We start from the raw sequence: 21,457 nt of genomic DNA, 5'->3' as shown, positions 1-21,457 counted from the left end.
TATATATATATATATATATAGAAAAATGTACATCAAAACTCTGTTTTCAGTTTATATTTCTCTAGGAGACTAGCAGTATTTACATTTTTGTACTTTGTGCATACATCATGATCAAACACAGAGATCAAGAAAGCCTGGCACTGACAGTGTTCTGACCGACTTTATTTTAGGATGGTCAGAAAATGGGGCATAAACGCCCATCTGATGGACAGTTCATGCAGCACCTGATTTTCACAAGGTGAGCGTCTTGCGAAACATCAAAAACTTACAGAATACGTATACAATGTGCAAGAAATCTTACAACCCTAATTCCAAAAAAGTTGGGGCGCTGTGTAAAATCTACATACAAACAGAGTTCAATGATTTGCAATTCTCATGAACCCAGATTTTATTCACAATAGAAAACTTATCAAAAAGGTTTAAACTGAGAAAATTGAGCAGCATATGCTGCTCTAAAACCTGGATTTATCTTTCAGCATCGATGGTGCCTTTCCAGATGTGCAAGCTGCCCATTCCATACACCCTATTGCACCCCCATACCATCAGAGATGCAGGATTTTGAACTGAGAGCTCATAACAAGCTCGAAGGTCCCTCTCCACCTTAGTCCAGAGGACCTGGCGCCCATGGCTGCCGAAAAGAATGTAACATTTTCATTCGTCTGACCACAGAACAGTGTTTCACTTTATAACAGACCATTTTAAATGATCTTTGGCCCATAGATGACAGCTGCGTTTCTGGATCATGTTCAGATACGGCTTCTTCTTTGCATGATAGAACTTTAACTTGCATTTTTGATGGCACAGCAAACTCTGTTCACAGACAGTGATTTTTGGAAGTATTCCATGATTCTGTCCATCACGGAATCATGACTGCTTTTAATGCAGTGCCATCTAAGGACCCGAAGATCATGGGCATCCAATATTGCGTTTCATCCTTGTCCCTTTGAGCACAGATTTCTCCAGATTCTCGGAATCTTTTGATCATATTTTGTACTGTAGATGATGATATATTTAAAGTCTTTACAATTTTACATTGAATAACATTATTCTGAAATTGTTGGGCAATTTTTAGACGCAGCTGTTCACAGATTGGTGATCCTCTGCCCGTCTTTACTTCTGAGACACTCTGACTCTCTAAGATGCTCTTTTTATACCCAATCATGTTACTGACCTGTTGCCAATTAATCTAATTAGTTGCAAAATGTTCTTCCAGCTCTTCCTTGTTAGTACCCAGGCCCGGATTTCCCACAAGGCCACCGAGGCCCGGGCCTCGGGGCAGCAGAGAATTGGGGAGGGGGCGTATTGTGGAACCTGGCCTTGGGGCGGCAGAGGGAGTAAATCCGGCCCTGTTAGTACCACTTACTTTTCCAGCTTTTTGTTGCCCTCTCCCAACTTTTTTGAGACGTGTTGCTGCCATCAATTTCAAAATTACCTTATTTTATTCTTACAATGTAGCATTTTCTCAGTTTAAATCATTGAATTCTGTTTTTATGTAGATTTTACACATCGTCCTAACTTTTTTGGAATTGGGGTTGTACCTTCCTCATAAACAAAATATATAAGCATTTTGAGGAGCTATATTCATGGCTGATTTCCTGTCCACTAGTCCATGGAAGAAAGCTACTAGATTAGATTCCCTTTGTTTAACATGGGATGTTATAAACCGAACAGGCTGTACAGAAACACATACATGTCATCAATTCAAAGCTTAACAGATCAAAGCCACTGTACACCTTTTTCTCTCTGTATTAGGGATGCACCAATACTCGTACTCGCCCAAATGCTCCCATACTTACCCCCCAATACCGGAACCGGCGTTGCTGTGAGAGAACATGGAGCCGGCTTCCTGGCCAATCAGGAAGCCAGGCGGTGGGTTATAACTCACCGCCCAGCTTCTTGATTAGCTTGGAAGCCAGCTCCATGCTGTTTGGCCGGCTCGATGCCGATTGGCCGGGAAGCTGGCCTCCCAGCCAATCAGCATGGAGTCGGCCAAACAGCATAGAGTCAGCTTTCCGGCCAATCAGGAAGCCGGGCGGCGGGTAGTGACCCGCTTCCCGATTGGCTGGGAAGCCGACTCTCTAAAAGACTGCAGGGGAGACCCAGCTATGTTTGCACATAGACGTTTGTGCACATTTCAGGACATAGTAGTCCATGCAGACTGTGCTGGCGCTGAGGAGAATGACAATGCAGGTATGAGCGGATTGTGGATGCAGCAGTTGCTCCAGGTCATGTATCCTAGTGGACACTATTTGCAATGTAATTGTGTAATAAAAAGGACAATATTTCACACATCCCCATACAGGGAGAAAATTCCCTTCACCCACCTTTACCAACTGCTCTACTACTAATGTCATTTATCTTCTCAAATGCCTATATGGTTTGGATTATGTTGGCCAGACCTCACAAGGAACTAGAAAAAGCTTCAAACACCAGAGAGATGTCAGCACATCAGATTTTTCACCTGTGGCACGTCATTTTGGGAGGCAAATCAAAGAAGCTCACAACTTCGGTTTAGAGTAGTTGAAAAGGTTAAAAAACCCAAAAGGGTTGTGACCTGCTAAATGTGACACTGCAGCGTGAACTTATTTTGATCTACAAGCTTGATACGCTACAGCCAAAAGGGCTGAATGAAAACAGCCAAACAGCCGGCTTGATGCTGATTGGCCGGAAAGCCAGCTCCGTGCTGCTTGACAGGCTCAATGCTGACTGGCTGGGAAGCTACGATCGCCACCGCTCGATTTGATACAAGTGATCTGATTAGATCACTTGTAATAAACGAGCGGCGGCTCCCACTGTACATTTAGCTCTGCTTGTCCAGAGCATGGCTAAATGTACACATAAACTACTCGGCCGGCACCCGAAACTGCATGTCCCGGGTGTCCGGCGATAGCGATTCGCTCCATAAGACGCACACACATTTTTCCACCCCTTTTGGGGGGAAAAAAGTGCGTTTTATGGAGCGAAAAATACGGTACTTTTTCATCTTTATAAAGTTTCATCACTTTCTTACGCAGGTCTTTTGACAGTTATTTTCTGCTCCCCATAGCTCAGTATCTAGCCTGCTCAGTGCAGTCACATGAGAGCTAACAAACTCATTGACTATTTACACACAGACACTAATTGCAATTTAAAAAGCCACAATTGCAATTTAAAAAGATGTGGTAAATTAACCTTGAATTGCCATTTTAACCTGTGTGTGTCACCTTGTGTGTAACAAAGCCAAACATTCCAGGGTATGTAAACTTTTGATCAGGGCCACTTGGTTGATTTCTGATATCATTATAATTTAAAAAAGGAGCCAAACAACTATGTGATAATAAATGGCTTCATATGATCCCTATCCTTAAATAAAAGACAGTTTTTTTGGCATAATCAGTCCTATTTGCAATATCAATTTCATGATTTCTGCCAGGTTATACAAACTTATGGAGCAGTGGCTCTTTAAGTCAAAGGCCAGCAATATTTGAAAATACTTACGGGTCGTAAGCGTGTTGCCATTTCAGAGACAATTTATACAACTTCAACCTAGAAAAAAAATGAAAAGATAAGAATCATTCAAACCATTTAAATTGTGCAAGGAAATATTGCAATTGTCTGTAAAAGAGTATCCATGCTAGATCACATAGCCTGTAATATAACACTGTATCACCTTTGACCACACAGGTAGGCCGGCTCAGTGACTGGTTATACTGGTACCATTGTAATCTACGGGGGATGTCACATGACTTACTTTCAGCTCTGCCACAGAAGTCAATGACATCTCCTTGCATTCTGCTGATCTGTTATACCTTGCTTGAGTAAGACCCAAATACATGGTACAATGCAAACCATATGATTAGTGATTAGATTGCTGCGCAGTACTGGCCGGAGTGCTGTTCTGAAATGAGGCAACTTAATTCAATTACATTTTTTTCCTGGGTTTATTTGATCCCTAATATTATTCAATAATAGAATGACAGGGATCTCTTAAGCACTATATGACAAGTTTGAACTCAGAGTGCACACACACAGCATTGTTGCTCCATACAAAAGTACAATTGAACACTAATTGCACTCTATGCTACCAAGATTCCTGGACATTATGATCTACAGTGACAGCCTGATTACATGGCTGTCACAGGAAATAGGGCAGCCCTTGCTGGGATGGGCAAATGTATATGGAATTCGGGAGATAGCATGTCCAATCCAGGAGCCAGCAGGATGTATTTAGGAGTCAGCTCCATTGACAACAACTAGAGAAAACCTCAAAAGTTAGACACCAGCTGTAAAATTCAAGGAGCATTGGCTACCTGGCTTCTGGAGTTTGTCCATCTCTGCCATAGGCTCATGTCAGAAAAGCGATCCGGTCACTGATGGCAAGTCGCCAGTGACAGGACAGCTAAGACAGCACGTACCTTGTCCTATAGATTTGTTCCATCATTAGTGAGCAGGATTGTGTAATGTTAGGAGGCCAGTGAGGGAATGACTCACATTAGAGGAAGTGGTTGTCTCACCTCAGCAGTGGGCCACTAGTGGTAGAATTTGACCTGGCCCTGACATTAGTACAGGCATTCATCTTTACAGGGAGCAGAAAGGATTTGACACAGCCAATGTGATCTGATGATAGGGATGCACAGATACCAAGTACCGTACTCGGTACAAGTACAGATACTTTTCCAGCTCCAAGACTAGACTAGAGAAAAACTCAAAAAAAAAGTTAGGAGGCAGCTGTCATTTGTAAGGAGCACACGGAGCTCCTGGGATTTGTACATCTCTGTTTTAATGTATGATATTGTTTTTATAAATAAAGGGATGCACGGATACCATTTTTGCAAGTACAAGTACTGATACATTTTTGTTTATTGTCATGTGACCGTTTTTCTAAAACAATACAGACTAATGATTTCAGGACAGTGGTGGAGCGCCAGAGCCAGGTCCCAGCTGCAGCCGCTGCAACCCTGGTAGTTCTCATGAAAATTCCAAGTATCGGCACTGGTATCTGAACTGGTATCAATGCATCCCTATTTGATTAATTAAAGCAAACCGTTACACTGCAGTATAGAATATCTAAAAAAAAACAAAAAACATTCCCATAAGCATTTATAAACAATAAACAAATAAAACACATTTAAAACGCTCTATCCTCTTTTATAAATACCTTTTTTATGTTTAAATTTCGGTGCCACAATGCAGCAGACGGCCATGTTTCAGCAAGGTAAATCATTCATTTTTTACCACAGCCACACCCCCTACTGACGATGCACCGCTATTCTTGTGCATGTGCATATGATAAAAGGAAACTATCGATCCACAGTGCATGCTGTAAAGAGGAATCTCGCGAGATCTCACAGCCATTATCTTTTCCATGAATGAGATCTTATTTCAATGACAAGCCAATCCCAGTTTGTATTGCTTTGGCAAACTAAAGTCATTTACACTTTCAAAGCAGGAAGTGAATGCTCTGCAAGTGTAAGTATCTCACAATCACAGCATTCTACACCTGACATTATTAATCATCATACATAGAGGGATGCATTGGTTTGAATTTGATTTTGAGTGTAAGGGTCGCTTTAACAAACTTGACCCCATTTAATTTAGATAAAAAAATTATACTGTCCTTATGTAATAAATAATTTAGCATGGGTCTCTAATCTCACAGTTAGATTGGCTCATACACATGTACTGGAACACCCAAACAGGGTATACTGAGACGCCACAGTATACCGCGAGCTACTGCTCGCGGTATACTGAGACGCCGCAGCTGAAGTGGATCCCGACAATTGTGCCGGGATCCGCCCAGCTGCTTGACTGACAGCTGGCTCTGCCTATCTAGAGGCAGAGCCAGCTGTACCCGCCCCCTCCCCCAGTCAGCGCTGGCGGATCGGAGCGGGAAGGGGGAAATCCAGCCCCTCCCCTGTCACGGCAGAGAGCCGTGACAGGATCGAGAGGTGAGCGAACGCCTGTATGTGTTCGCTCACCTCCCGATCCCAGTCGCGGGTCGCTACAGCAGGACCCTTTTTGGAGCGGATTTAGCCGCGATTCAAGCTTGCTCAATGCAAGCTTGAACGCGATATCGCGCTGCAAATCTCGCGATGTTGCGCAATATGCAAATCGCGCAACAAACGCGCGATTTGCATATCGGGCAGTGGGAACGGGGCCTAATGCACAGCTGGGGGGCCAGAGTTGCCCACTCTGCTCTGGAAGCATGGACACATCATTCTCACCTAGTCAGGGGATGGATTGGAATCAATTAATTAATTAATAAAAAAACAAAAACAAGGTGAGCTTTTTACCTTTGCGGATGGTAGCGGAATACAATGTGTCCACTTTGAGCTGACCATACACATTATAATCTGATTGTACAATCTTCAATCTTGTTCAATACACAGCGATGTGGAAGGTTTAGTGATGCAGAAAAAATGTCAGCCCTACAAGTGCAACAAATACAATGGGGGGAATTTATCAACATTGGAACAGACAGAATCTGGAGCAGTCGTCCATGGCAACCAATCAGCTTCTAACTTCAGTTTGTTCAGTTAAAATTTGAGAATGAAAGAGAAACTGATTGGTTGCCATGCACAGCTGCTCAAGATTTTGTCTGCCCCAGTTTTGATAAATTCCCCTCAATCTGTCTGTATTACCATAGCAACTAATCAGATCCAAACCTCCATTAGAAAATGACAGATCACAAATAGGACTTTCATTCTGATTAGCTCATAGCATCCCAAATATAATATGATTCTCTCCCTGGTGAACGGCCAACATAGCCACATACAATGAGCTTGGAGAACTCCTCACCTGTCCAGCACCGTCTCCCTGCAGATAGCGAACGATAAGCTTACACTCCTATGATAACATAACAGACATGGGCTGAGAATCAGCAGAGAACAGGCGCTCACTCCCTATTGGTGGAGCTGTCACATCTCTAACCAATAGCCTTACACGAAAGCGGTACCCTTGGCAACCGATCTAAACGTCACCATTCTGCGCCGATGTATACAGGAGCGGGTTCCAAGCCTCGCTCTGAATAAAAATGTTTTTTTAGCTTATTGGCTGGGATTTTAAAAGCCCACCAATAAGAAAATTATTTTTTCATTTCCCAGACTGTGATTGGCTAACAATCAACGGCTTGTGCAGAGTGCAGGAGGAGGCGGGTGGGCAGCGGAAGAGAAATAGCAGGCCTGTGCAACATGGTGAGTGATGTGTAATGGTAATCTATGAGCAGGTTGTGGTTGTACAGATGCATGGCATGGCCCAGTGATTGACAGGGCAGAGATGGTATGGTGGGCCTTTTTAAACTGGAGAAGAAAAGGACCAATTGGGTTTTACCTTGTGTTAGTAAACATGCAGCTGGCTAATAAAAAAGGATTCTGATTGGTTTGCAAAGTCAACATCCAGGTGCAGCAAGATTGGTTCACATAGGCTGCTGTCATCACATATTACTGTAGATACCATGGTTAGCTTATCCCTGCACTGCAAATGATCACATAGGGGAATCATGTCAAAGAATGAGGAGAATGTATGATATATATGGAGATTGTACACAATATTTGGCCATCATGTGTCCCCATTGCAAGATTTATCTTCACTATTCGTTCTGATGATATCTCCAAAATGTTGAATTCTTATTACTTTCTGTCTTCCTAAGCCCGCATTCACACCTGAGCATTCTGTGAACGAGCGGCAAACGCACACAAAACCGCGCACATTGACAGAAATGCTGCAAATCATGAAACGTGCTTGTTTTGCTATTCATTTCGAATGGCACCCCAATCACGGCCAGGAACGTGTGTTTTTCCTCAGCATTTGCACGCAAAAATGTAGAACATGTGCCGCAAAATTTGCTATGTGAGCGTTTGTGCCGCGTTTGTCGCACGTTCAGGCCCCATTGAATTCAATGGGGACGTGCGGGAAATTCAGCGCACGACTGCGCAAACGAGATGCACATTCCTGGAACGCTCAGGTGGGAATACTGGCTGACAGTGGTCATAAGGACAAAAAGGAAGGATGAATCTACCTAGTGGGGACAGAGAAAGATGTGAGCTCTAAATCCCCAACTTTATTCAAAACCCCCCCCGCCCTTAAAAAAATACAGTTTTTTATCTACAGGCAAAACTAGATGGGTCAGCACTGCAGGAGAACACACTTGTAAGGTAAATGCGCCATAATGTGCAAGTATGTGTCCACATTATGGCAAAAGTTCACTTTACCGTTTGTAGCATTTGCTTTAAAGGAGAACTATGGGGTCAGTGTTTTTCCCCATAGTTCTCCTAAGGGTCATGGGAGGACACAAACTAGCGTCCTCCCGTCACCCTAAGCTCAGTACACCTCGAGCTACAGCTCGTGGTATACTGAGACGCCGCAGCCGGGACGGATCCCGACAATACTGTCTGGATCCACCCAACTGCGGGATTAACAGCTGGCTCTGCCTAAAGGAGAACTATGAGATGAGTGATTTCCACTCACATCATAGTTCTAAGCCGACCTGTGACAATGAGACTGTCACAGGTCGGCTCAGTAGATCGGGAGGTGAGGGAAAACATACCGGGTTCCCTCACCTCTCGATCCTGTCACGGCTCTCTGCCGTGACAGGGGGAGGGGCTGGATTCCCCTCTCCCCGCTCCGATCTGCCAGCGCTGACTGGCGGAACGGACGGGGGAGGGGGCGGGTACAGCTGGCTCTGCCTCTAGATAGGCAGAGCCAGCTGTCACTCACGCAGCTTGGCGGATCCCGTCATCTAAGTCGGGATCCGCTCCAGGTGCGGCGTCTCAGTACAGCTCGCGGTATACCGAGCTTAGGGTGACGGGAGGACGGTAGTTTGTGTCCTCCCGTTACCCCAAGGAGAACTATAGGGAAAAACACTGACCCCATAGTTCTCCTTTAAGGCATATTAAATGTTGCTTCAGACAGACTGAATGGAAAGAAACATTACATGTCAGGACAGAAAATTTCTTCATATTGAATCTAAATCAGCAAAAATAAAAGTGTAACACATCATCTTCCTCGATTGTTGGTTGTGTATTCATTTTGCTGACATGCAGGCTTCCAACTACAAGAAACCATCATTAATAGTGCCAACTCAGAGGAAGAAGGTCGTCCCAAAGCCGGAACTGACTGAGGAGCAGAAGCAGGAGATTCGAGAGGCCTTCGATCTTTTCGATACTGATGGCACAGGAACCATCGATGTGAAGGAACTAAAGGTGACGTCTTCAGTACACATGAGTTCCACAGATATACATGCTCAGTACAAATATCACATAATGTATTCTGCGACTGCTGAGAGTTCATTTTCATCTATCTAACATTCAGTCGCGTCTCTCATCTCTTTCTTAGCTGTTTATTTTATAGTTGTCATTATTATTAATTCTAATTATTGTTGATTTATATAACAAAATCATCTTAGTTAGTGTTATGAACAGGGGTATGTAATACAGAAACATTTGAGCAGCATAGCAAAACATAAATGGCAAATATGAGTTTTGGTCATAGAGGGAGCTTTACTCTGCTGTTAGTGTAGAGCAGGGATCACCTAATGACAAACTGCGGTCTAGACACGGATAGAGTGACTGTTCTGTCTGGACTGCGATCATTACATCTATGCTAGATTATTGCTGACAGTGGATGTGACTGTCTCAGAGACTCTGAAACTGGTGCATCCGGACCACCAGCGTCCTCGCAACCAATGATGTCACCTACATGCCCCGTCCCCAGCATCACAGGAGGTACAGAGGAGTAACTTCTTCTGCCCAGACCTGCAGCCTGCTTTGCCTACCAGCTCTCATTCTTAGCCTGATAAGAAAAGATATGGGGACACACTGAAGGTGACAATTAATGTAAGGGGGCCTTCTGATGGGGACCACCAAAGTTGTGGAGCACTCTGATGGAGAGCCCTATCAGGGTGCCCCCTTACATTAGCTACTAATATGATGGGGATAACCAATGTAAGGGGGCACTATGATGGAGATAACCAATGTAAGGGGGCACTCTGATGGGGACAGCCAATGTAAGGGGGTACTATGATGGATCTGAGTCACAGCACAAACATGGGATTCGAACCTCGTTGCAGACCATCAAACAACAGAAATAAGAGATGTTTTATGTTTCTTGAACTATAAAGATTCTGACTCCACATCTCCTGGACCCATTATTCACATTCTATTGCTGAATTTAGCCCCAAATGTCCCAGGCTGATCAAGGAAACAGTAAAAGTTAATATAGCTTGTACAATTTGATGTTTGGTGTTTCACCCTTTTACTTCCTGCGCTAGATTTTGTCTCTATGACAAATACAGCCCTCTATTGGCATGTGTGTTTTATTAAGCCTACAGCTCACCACACATGTTACAATCTGATTGTACAATCTCCTTTACACTAAGGTATGTGTTCGCTCACCTCCCGATCTACTGAGCCGACCTGTGACAGTCTCATTGTCACAGGTTGGCTAGAACTATGAGGATGAGTGAAAAGCACTCACGTCATAGTTCTCATTTAACTCCTGAGTTTATTGTCACTTTAAAGACTGAGCGGCATTGCACCGCAGCCAGCCTGAAACAGGCAGAAAAACAAATCATAGGTTGGCATAAGTTTGGAATAAATCTATTGAAAGTGATGAAAATGATGTGTTTCAATGTGTTGTACTGAAACTGAATATATTACTCTGATGTATATAGGGCACTATAAGTGTGAGCATTTATATAAACTATAGTTAGCACAGAATGTATTTTTTAAAATGTTATACCTTGAATGCTAACATAATAGAACCATTACAGGTAGCCATGCGAGCCCTTGGATTTGAGCCCAAGAAAGAGGAAATTAAGAAGATGATTGCCGATATTGATAAGGAGGGGACCGGCAAAATCAGCTTCAATGACTTCATGTCTTCGATGACCCAGAAGATGGTGAGTACTACATACTGACTTCAATGGAGAGAGAAAACCTTTTCACAACGCAAAGGATCTCCTGTATCCACAGCGAGCAGTTGCATTCTAGCTTTCATTTGTGTAGGGATCAGGTTTGCTGGACACAGAAATGTTATATTACGATATGATGTCAGTGCTGGAATTGTCTTGATCATTTTGTTGTGAAAAAGGTTTTCTGCTTAAAGTGACTTTTATTTTAATAAATACTCAAAATAAACGGCTGTCTGTGGAGAAGACTAATGTGGAATACTAACCTGTCCTGCAAACACTTGATGCTTTCTGTAAAGTAGATAAGGAATATTCACCCTCTGCTGGTCTCTGCAGAAGTGAAGAGAAACTGCTGACTAAAGATTAACTGCTGTAGAATTCCTGGTCCCCTGCAACACACTGTGGTTTCTGCTGTCGGCCCCTATATCACTACAGGACGAAGAAGCCTGTGGAACGAACCACTGAGGTCAACTGTGCACCAGGAATCCTGTATGTGTCGAATTCTGTAAAGTCATCAGATAATGGTTTCTCTTCACTTTTGCAGAGATCAATAGGAATGGTGAGCATTTCATGTCTTTGCTGCAAGGGGCAGTTTATTTTCTATATTAGTGACAGAGATCAGTTGGTGTCATCACACCACCGCTGCTCTATGCATCATCTAAGGTAGGGGGTGGGCAACTCCGGCCCTCGGTTATTGTGGATCTGCAAGTCCCATGAGGAATTGCAAGACTGACAGCCACAGGTCACAGAAGCATGATGGGATTTGTAGTTAAAGCACAGCCGAAGGGCCGGAGTTGCCCACCACGATCTAGGACCACCCACTTCCAGGTGAAAAAGAGGAGGACCCTACACGTCACGCCTTTTTTCCCGTTAATCAATTTGCATAGTTGCCATCTTCTTACTGTAGGTTTAGCAACTAAACTAATGCCTGTTGAGATCACTTGGTTTATGACTGAATCATTATTCGCTATTGATTTAAAAATCCCCTTTTCCTCCAGGCTGAGAAAGATTCAAAAGAAGAGATCATGAAGGCTTTCCGGTTATTTGATGATGATGAAACTGGAAAGATATCTTTTAAAAATCTTAAAAGAGTTGCAAAGGAGCTTGGAGAGAATCTGACCGATGAAGAGCTGCAGGTTTGTTGTCAGATGGTTGATTAATGATTTGGAACTTTTTTTGTTTATTAACTTGATTTCCCATCATCTCTGGTTAGCTGCTTTAGATTGTAAGCAGTCAGGGGCAGGGCCCTCCTTACCATCTTTTCTTGAATTGTGTTGTGATTGTAATGTCTTCCTTATATTGTAAAGCGCTGCGCAAACTGTTGGCACTATATAAATCCTGTATAATAATAACTACTTTTCCTGGTACTCAACATTTTGGTAAGATGGTAGTAACTAAGTTCATCCAGCAGAGAGCAGCAGTTAGCAGAATCGGCACATATGATCTCTGCACATTAACAGCTTATTATTTTGTTGTGTTAAGCAGTCTGTAAGGAGAGTCACTAATAATGTTAGTAGAGGAAAGATAGAATGTTATTCAATATATTTTAACACATAGGTATTTACATTTCTGTATGTAAAAGAGAACTTTGAGGCTAGTTAAAGTACCGCAGCGCTGAATACTGAAAAATGGCCTGGATGGGAAGGTGGGTTTAACACCGCGGATGTCAACTGGTTAAAGCAGAACTTCAGATGAACACCTAATGACACAGCTGAAATACACATTGTAACTGTTTTACCGGCTAAAGGATTTCTAATTTTCCAGAGCCAGTCTTGTGAACAATAAACTGCTGCTAAACAGCATAGTCAGTCCTGGGACCTCCACTGTAGCGGGACCCGGACATGCTGCTGAATGCTGATTGGACAATGAAGGAACAGCAGAAGACTGATAAGGTCACCCGTCTGCTCACTATGCTGTCTCCTAGGGTCAGTATGTTCCCTCTCAGCACATGTGTACTGGAGCAGAGCTTCATTGGCTCCTATTGCTGCCTCCCCACCCCTCACCCACTCTGTGTCCTGCTGTGCAGAGATTTACAGAAGCCCAATATCATGGCTATTTCAGGTTTTTAGGCTAATGGATTTCAAAGATACATTTTTTTATCAATACATCTGCCTAAAGTTCAGGTTTTTAGCATAACTGTGCAGTGGAGAAACAAGTAGATGTTGCATTTGGTTCTTCTACTGTTAAAGTGAAACAATTGATGTCATCACGCGTATTATTTGGTGCAGGAAGGGCTTCTTATTGTTACAGGGGATCCCAACAAAAAAAAGGTGAGCGTACTAACAAGGGGTTACATTTATTTGTGGGTTAATGTTCGCATAACGTGGGACCTTCGGGTAGCGCATCACTCTGAGCTTGAAAGAACAAATACAAAAGCTAATGTATCGTATTCGAGGATTTAGAGGTTATTTGTAAACCTAAAACCATCTCCCAAGTATTGTAAATTACATACTTGGGAGATGCTTTTACAGGTTTGGTGTTTTGTTCATGTTGCCCTCAAAGTAGCATTAAAAGGACTCTCTCCTCACTGTATGATATTTAAAAAAATGTTTTGATTTATTAAATGTGCCCCCTGGCACGGTTTCGCTCCCCATGCCCTTCTTTGACAATAATTTGTTTGCTTTTGAAGACGGCCAGAATTTAACAGCAGGGTTGTTCGTACAATAGACTTCAAAAGCATTTGCTGCCCAGTTCGGGTTTCCCGAATTTCATATAAGATTCAACAACTTGTGCTGATTTGCTTTTGACCTGCAGTTGACCACCTTCTGATCTGCATTTGACTTGCTTCAAGCGGATTTCGCTTGCCCATAGAATTGTATGGGGATGCAGAACTAGTTAGAAGTGAACAGAAGTCTGTTAACAGAGGCCCATAGGTTGACCTGCCCAACATTGCTTCCAACACTGCATTACCAGCTTTGTCATTTTCATTCATCCTTTTATTTTCCTGTAGGAAATGATTGATGAAGCTGACCGGGATGGAGACGGGGAAGTGAATGAACAGGAGTTCCTCAGAATAATGAAGAAGACCAGTCTGTACTGAGCCGTCCTTCAAGAAGTGATTTCACCATCCTCCTGCCTCAGTGAAAAGCATGTCTTCAGTACAGAGGAACTGAGATGTGAAAGCACAATTGTGTAATTCTGCCAACCTTTCAGATAATATAGCACAGCGGGCATCTTATCACCACATAATGTGCCAATCAGAACCATTTGCCATGTTTCCTAATGTACCAAGGAATTTAAAAACAAGGAAAATGGTATAAAGCGTATCCTTGTTATTAGTGGTGGTGGCCACTTGAGCTTTATTATCCTTACCTAAAAGTACTTTCCCAAACAAAGACTTAAAAATTGTGAATAGAATGCTATTTTCAATATCAAAGTTCTGGGAGCAGCAGTAATCGCTGGCAACCAACATCAAAACAGCATTCATTAGTCACCCCAAGCTGCTCTGAACTGAATTGTAATACATATTTATCCATAGACTTGGTAGCTGTGTTGTGCAAATATAAAGTGCCTGCAGCATCCTTTGTTGCCCCGTCTACACCTGAGCTACAGAGTTCTGACACTTTAAGGTAATGTCAGAGCCTTCCCGTTCTCTGCTATTGGCCAACACAGTTCTATTGGCCAATAGAAATATGGGTGATAGAGTGAGAAAGTTCCATTACTTCCAGGAAGTCCCAAAACTTTGCCCGCTTAGAATGCACCCACCTGTAGCTTAGCAGGGGAAAGTAGCAGGTTCACTTGATAGCCCCCCTCTGCTGCTGATACTTCCTGTACTCCCTCAGGATACTATTCGCCTGCTGGAGGCCTGTTAAATATTCAGTGCTTCCGTTTATGGTGGAATTGTGATTTTTGTTTCCCTTCCTTCCACAATGCAGTGATCAGTACCTTAGCAGTTCGTCACCAAGCCCTGACGTTATCAGGTAAAGGTGGTTCCCTAGATCTGGGAAAAATCCAACTAGGCCAATCTGACACTTCTGTGAGCCTTGGTGGGGAAGTGAAGGTAACAATGTAGAGGCATGGCTATCATACAAACCAGCTACTTTGCCTTAAATGGGGAAAGTGTAGGTTCCCTTTAAACAATTATTTTTCATATAAAATCTTAAACAGCTTTTCCACAGTCCCCATTCTACCTCTTCCCACTCTGTGCAGACTGCGGTATCTTCAGCTCCTTATAAAAAGGGGAGGTGCAGGTGAAACAGTTTCCTGATTTGTTCATTTGAGTATAATGATCTTAAATGAACACCATGGTATCTGAATGGACACATTTTATCTGAGCATTTCCTGCTGCCACTTCTGATAGATCTGTGATGGGAGAGAATCCTTCCTGGTGGGTATACTGCTCAGAGTGGTAAGAAGCATTTATTTTCCTTTATTGAACCAGACAACTATTCTTAACTGCCTTTGGCTGTGTTTTTTTTTTTTTTTAATTGCCACATCTGCCCTTATGTAATGTGTTAGTTTTTAAGTGGTGATAATATTGCGGATGTGTTTTAAAAAAAGAAGTTTGAGCTGACCAAAAATATCTGAATGTGTGTGTGGTACCTTTTTAACTGTATTATTTTTGTACAGAAATGTGATTTCCTTTGTTTCGTTTTTTTGGCACTGCCGAAAATAAGTCAGTGGAGAATATTAAGAGAATTTCTGAAAACTCCGTGCTGCATATGTGTTTTTAAATATATATATTTATGTTATTCAGAGAAAACCTGTACAAATATTTATCTTGTGTTACATAAATGTTGAGTGTCATCTGTTTTTCAGCGTTATCAGTTGTCTTTCTTGAGAGATCCTGTGGTTTCTGTGTTGGTTTGGTAAGCAGTAAATGACATAATCTTTATCGTTACATAATTTGTAACCAAATAAGTTCCACAGCCATTATCACACTTCAGCCCTAGACATATTCATTTGGCCTAATACCTACTAGATATACAAGTAAGCTTAGGGCATTTCAATAATAAATTAGTTCTGTATTCTTGTTCTGTATTCTTATCCTGTTTACAAACCCAAAATAGTTACTACTTAATTGCATGGAGAAAATATTCAGAAATTAATTAAAGTTGTTTTGTTTATTTTATTTTGTGCATGGGTGTTTTTAGCACACTAAAAGGAAAGAGAGGCGAAAACTGATTCCTGCAAAAATAGACAGTATACTCAGCTCTCCAGTGTGCTCTGTCACCGGCCTTTTCTCTGTTATGACTCTTCCAGGGGTGTCAGATGCCTGTGTCTCAACCCCCACCCCTGCAAGCTGTGGTTCCTTCCTCCGTCACTACTGAACACTGCAGGGGCGTAAGTGTCAGAGGAAGGAACCAGAGGATGTGGCGGAGAAACAGTTATGCCAGTTAGTCCAAAATACGAGTCCAGAGCTCTCCACAAGAATGGATCAGAGTATAAAATGCATTTACAGGCCTGGCCTGGAAGAATTTTGCAAGCAGTTTAATCACCTAGAGCGGTTATGGCCCTCAAAACATAAAAAATACTCATTACCCTATACGAATGTTGGATTGTGAGTAGAAACTGGAGCATTTGAAGGAATGCTTTGCAGGCATAGTTCATTAAATTAATAAAGATCCAAACTGAGAAGCTAGTGCTGAAATTGTAGAGTGCCAGCATCTCTTTCACAAAGATGGCAATGGGGGAATCTGTCCAAACTGGAGCAGCTGTGCATGGCAACCAATCAGCTTCTCTCCTTCGGTAGTTCCAATATTCAAAAAAGTGTCCAGATGCCATCCGGGGAACTACAGACCGGTTAGCCTTACATCGGTAGTTTGTAAAGTGTTAGAGGGCATGATTGAAGACCACTTATTAGAATTTGTTCGGGGTAATGACATAGTAAATGACAACCAGCACGGATTTAGGAAAGACCGTTCCAGTCAGACTAGCCTGCTAAATTTTTACGAAGGGGTAAGTAGAAATCTGGATGGAGGGAGGCCAGTGAATGTGGTATATTTGGACTTTGCTAAAGCATTTGACATGGTACCACATACACGTTTACTACACAAGCTGAGGTCTATGGGCATGGACAAAATAGTGTGTACATGGATAGAAAACTGGCTACAGGAACCGGTACAAAGAGTATCGATAAATGGCTCCTTCTCGGAGTGGGCTAGGGTCATGAGCGGCGTGCCACAGGGTTCTGTACTGGGCCCCATGCTGTTTAACCTATTCATTAACGATATTGGGGAGGGGGTAAACAGACATGTTTCAGTGTTTGCTGATGATACCAAAATCGGGAGGGTAATAGACACTGAATCAGACACTATAACATTACAGGAGGACCTGGATAAAATAGGGGAGTGGGCAACTACATGGCAGATGAGGTTTAATGTAGATAAATGTAAAGTTGTGCACTTTGGGGTTAAAAATAAGAAAGCGAATAAGAAAGATTTGGGGGTCATTGTAGACCACAGTCTGAATAACAGCTCGCAGTGTCAAGCTGCGGTAAACAAAGAAAGTAGGATCCTGTCCTGTATTAAGAGGGGAATGTTTTGCAGTGACAAGTCTATAATTGTGCCACTTTATAGATCACTGGTTCGGCCTCATCTAGAGTAAGCGGTCAACAGAAAACCAGTGAACAGAAAGGATGTCCTTGAACTGGAAAGAGTCCAGAGGAGGGTGATCAAACTCATAAAGGGGATGGAGGACCTGAGATATAAGAACAGGCTACTGAATGTAGACATGTTCTCATTGGAAGTAAGGAGATTAAGGGGGGACATGATTTTTATGTACAAAATGCTTACCGGGGATAGCAACATTAGCAGCAAACTCTTTACAATTAACTCCATGACAAGGACGAGAGGACACCACCTGAAATTGGTGGAGAAAAAAGGGGCGAAGGGGTTTCTTCTCAAATCAGTCAAGGTCTGGAACTCGCTGCCACATGTTGTGATTTCAGCTGAGAGTATGGAATCATTCAAGAGGCGATTGGACGATTTCCTCAGAGACCGTAATATACAGGGGTGCAAGTACTTTTAAGAATGAGAACACACAGGGACCTATAGTATTTGAGGTTGAATAAAGACATTAGTCCATCAAGTCCAACCTATTAGGAGTTCTAGGAGTACCTGTACCCCTGTATATTACGGTCCCTTAAGAAATCGTCCAAAAGTTTCTTGAACAATTCCACATTCTTTGCTGAAATCACTGTCTGTGGCAGTGAGTTCCAGACCCTAACTGATCTTACTGTGAAGAACCCCCTTCGCCCCTTGTGCTGGAATTTTTTTTCCACCAATTTTAGGTGGTGGCCTCTAGTTTTTGTAACGGAGTTAATTTTAAACAGTTTATCGCTAATGTTGCTACCACCATTGAACATTTTGTACATGGAGATCATATCCCCCCTTAATCTCCTCACCTCTAATGTGAACATGTTTAAATTTAGTAGCCTTGTCTTGTAGCTCTGGTCCTCCATACCCCTAATTAGTTTGGTTAGATCTTTTCTTAGTACTGGTGACCAGAACTGGACTGAGTACTCCAGATGAGGTTGAACCAATGATCTATAAAGTGGCAAAATTATAGACTTGTCCCTGCGACACATCCCCTTTTTAATACAGGACAAGACCCTGCTAGCTTTGTTTACAGCAGCCTGGCACTGCAAACTACCTTTCAGTTTGTGGTCTACAATGACCCCCAAATCCTTCTCCATTTCTGACTTCCCTAGCGGCACACCCATAATTGTATAACCCATTTGTTTATTTTTAATTCCAAAGTGCATTACTTTGCATTTATCGACATTAAACCTCATCTGCCACATTAATGCCCACTCCCCTATTTTATCCAGGTCCTCCTGTAATGTTATAGTGTCTAAGTCCGTGTCTATTACCCTCCCAATTTTGGTGTCATCCGCAAACACGGAAATATCGCTGTTAACACCCTCCCCGATGTCATTAATAAATAAGTTGAACAATATGGGACCCAGCACAGAACCCTGAGGCACACCGCTCATTACACTAGCCCAGTCTGAAAAGGTGCCATTTACAGATACCCTCTGGACCCGTTCCCGTAGCCAGTTCTCTATCCACGTACACACCACCTCATCTATGCCCTATACATACGCACACATCAGTAGGACCATACACATACAAACAATAGGTTGGACTTGATGGACATATGTCTTTATTCAACCTCAAATACTATGTAGCATTGTCTGCTATTTTTCATTCAAGTACACATTCTGTCAATTTGTCGTTAGAAAGCTCCTGAGGGCAATTACGTTTCTCAGCACAGCAAATGCATCGGGAGCACATGATTTCAATGGTGTAATGGTTCCCCAGTTGTTCTATTAAATTATAGCTTGTTTGGGACTATACGGAATTAATCTTCTGGAATAACTCATTAGACTGAAAGAAAAAAAAAATAGATACATTTAACGAGTCTCTTATTTCTCATGTGAATAATTATTTATTGCATATCTAAAATCCCAGCTGCATTATTAGGAAAACATTTTGATATGAAGAAATCTTGTTTTATTTGTAACATTAAAGAAATAGAGAATATTTAAATGATTAGTAGTAAGGATTTATCAAATCATTCCTTTTGATGAATGCATCAAAATCCTCAGTGACTCTTAGCCATTTTAAAGGGAAATTATAATGATGTTGATTTTATTTTTGTTTTATGTAATTTTGTTTGTTTATATAAAATCTTTACTTTTCAAATGCATAATTCATACAGAGCGCAGCCATGATGCTGGTTTTGCAGTGAAACAGCAGTAGATTTTCTATTTGTGACTGTTGTTAATCTCCTCCCCACAGCCACAAATCAACAGAGTAGGCATGAAGAGGGGACGTATGATGTATTCAGCCATGTGTACATATAAATATATGCACTCTAATGATGGCAGCAGCAATCTTTGTATTAGTGGGACTGGCAGCCTGACTTGTCTTGAAGTGCTGTATACAAACAGCCAAAATGAGCATCATAAAAGTACGATAAAAAAACACAGATTACATATAAAACATGATATATGTAAAATGTCATATGTACAAAATGGGTAAGGAGGGGTTTTGGGGAAACGGCAACATATTGTTGCAATGGTCTAGTGTAGACAGTCAAATAGAGCAGACACTGCAAGAAATTACAAAAAATACAGTGGTACGTCGGTTCACGAACTTAATTCGTTCCACAATTCTGGTTGCGAACCAAATTGGTCGCGAATCAAACTGTGATCAGACCGCGATCTTGATTAGAGGAAGCCACGACCTTGTGTCAAAGCAGGGAAGATGGCTGCGGTTGTGTTCGTCACCTGATGTGGAGTTCGCGAATGGAAGCAAAATTTTGCCGAAGTTCCTGTTTGCGAACTGAATTGTTCGCGAACAGAAGCGTTCATGAACGCGGTACATGCCGAGTTACTGGTGAAGATAATTCATAATTTATTTGTATATCAATAGGATGGCGACTGGTTTGTTTGTCCGACATAACCCAAACCGCATGGGCACTTAACTCAGGAGTTAAATCTTAAAAAATGCATTTAAGTACCCTACATATATTAACAAAAATGTATCTTATTTGTGTATCACTCAGTTGTAGGTCCTCAAATCATCTCTGAATTAGTACTGACGCTGTCCTTCCTTTTGGAGGGTGGCTACTTTTCTTCCCCATGGTCCCTGTGTGTTGTAAAGTAGTCACCATTCCAAACTCGCTAAATGTGAGATTGTAGCCTATCACAGTAGTGAGTTTGGAGTGGTGGCTACTTTACAGCACACAGGGACGATCACAATTCAGCTCAATTCCAGTTCGGCTATGTCGTCCTAGATTGTTCACTTCTCCTGCCTTCTCCAAACTCCTCACCCTTTTGTGAATAACCCTGTTAGTTTTGCCCCATTCACACAGAACAAATGTACATGGCAGTTTTACAGGATGAATTAATCTGCATTTCAATTTTTTTTTTTTATAAATACATCCCTAAGGGTTGTTTAATTTAGGGGAATATAACTGAGAGTAATACTCATCATATCCCTCACCCAGCTGGAACTCTTCTTTGGTCCAGTCCTGAAATGTGGGCAACCCTCAATGTACTCATGTACAATGCAGGACTGCAGGCACTGCATTGTACACAATGACATTGATGATGGAACAGCTGTACAACTGGAGATGCTTTCAATCATTCATTCCATCTTTTTGAATTCATTCACTTAGATACATTATATCACCAGGTCTGCCTGGAACTTGTTTCTTGTGTTGGGATTCATTATTCAGTGTTTGCAAACAATTAATTTAGTAAGTGTACTGGGTATTGTTCCCAAAGGTACAGAAATTGTAGGATGTTAATTTGCACAATGTTTTTTCCCCAAATGCCCTAATGAATAGATATTTATACCTGTGCAATTAAATCCTTTTGCCTATTGTAGACCACCTGCCATGGGCTGTGTTTATGTGACAGAACATAACTTCACTATTCTCCTGTCTATGTTGTTCCAATACTTTTAATTTTAAACAGATTTAATTTATCACACCTTAGGTTGTCAAGTTCTCTGATAATAGAGTTTCTATTAGAGAGCTTGATTTATAGAATAAATCCCTTCATTTTTGGAGACTTTGAAGATACATTTCCGTTAATTAAAATTCAGTCTTAGGAATGCA

At 42.0% G+C, this 21,457-nt stretch overlaps 2 protein-coding genes across 2 annotated transcripts in view; one reads left to right on the top strand and one right to left on the bottom strand.

Annotated features, from left to right (window-relative positions):
* The window catches only part of NSDHL (NAD(P) dependent steroid dehydrogenase-like), a 16,655-nt gene extending 9,710 nt beyond the window's left edge, over positions 1 to 6,945 (bottom strand). The window contains exons 1-2 of the mRNA XM_018566578.1: positions 6,778 to 6,945; positions 3,478 to 3,525 (exon numbers count right to left, since the gene is read on the bottom strand). Of these exons, the coding sequence (XP_018422080.1) occupies positions 3,478 to 3,498 (21 nt within the window). The 5' untranslated portion in view covers positions 3,499 to 3,525; positions 6,778 to 6,945. The remainder of the gene's footprint in view (positions 1 to 3,477; positions 3,526 to 6,777) is intronic.
* A 144-nt stretch (positions 6,946 to 7,089) lies between these two features.
* On the top strand, positions 7,090 to 14,132 carry LOC108795344 (centrin-1). The gene is made up of 5 exons (XM_018566579.1): positions 7,090 to 7,172; positions 9,021 to 9,179; positions 10,748 to 10,876; positions 11,884 to 12,021; positions 13,836 to 14,132. The coding sequence occupies exons 1-5, from the start codon at positions 7,170 to 7,172 to the stop codon at positions 13,923 to 13,925; spliced, it is 519 nt and encodes a 172-aa protein (XP_018422081.1). The 5' UTR covers positions 7,090 to 7,169; the 3' UTR covers positions 13,926 to 14,132.
* The last annotated feature ends 7,325 nt before the right edge of the window (positions 14,133 to 21,457 follow it).

The sequence above is a fragment of the Nanorana parkeri genome, unplaced genomic scaffold (genome assembly GCF_000935625.1).
Source record: "Nanorana parkeri isolate BGI_ZX_2015 unplaced genomic scaffold, ASM93562v1 scaffold960, whole genome shotgun sequence".
NCBI lineage: Eukaryota > Metazoa > Chordata > Amphibia > Anura > Dicroglossidae > Nanorana > Nanorana parkeri.
The sequence above is the reverse complement of the archived record's forward strand: the minus strand, read 5'-3'. Positions and strand labels throughout refer to the sequence as shown.

Coding starts and splice junctions, on each gene's coding strand:
- LOC108795344 (XM_018566579.1), top strand. Junction 9,180..10,747: donor TCGATGTGAAGGAACTAAAG/GTGACGTCTTCA, acceptor GAACCATTACAG/GTAGCCATGCGAGCCCTTGG. Junction 12,022..13,835: donor TGACCGATGAAGAGCTGCAG/GTTTGTTGTCAG, acceptor ATTTTCCTGTAG/GAAATGATTGATGAAGCTGA.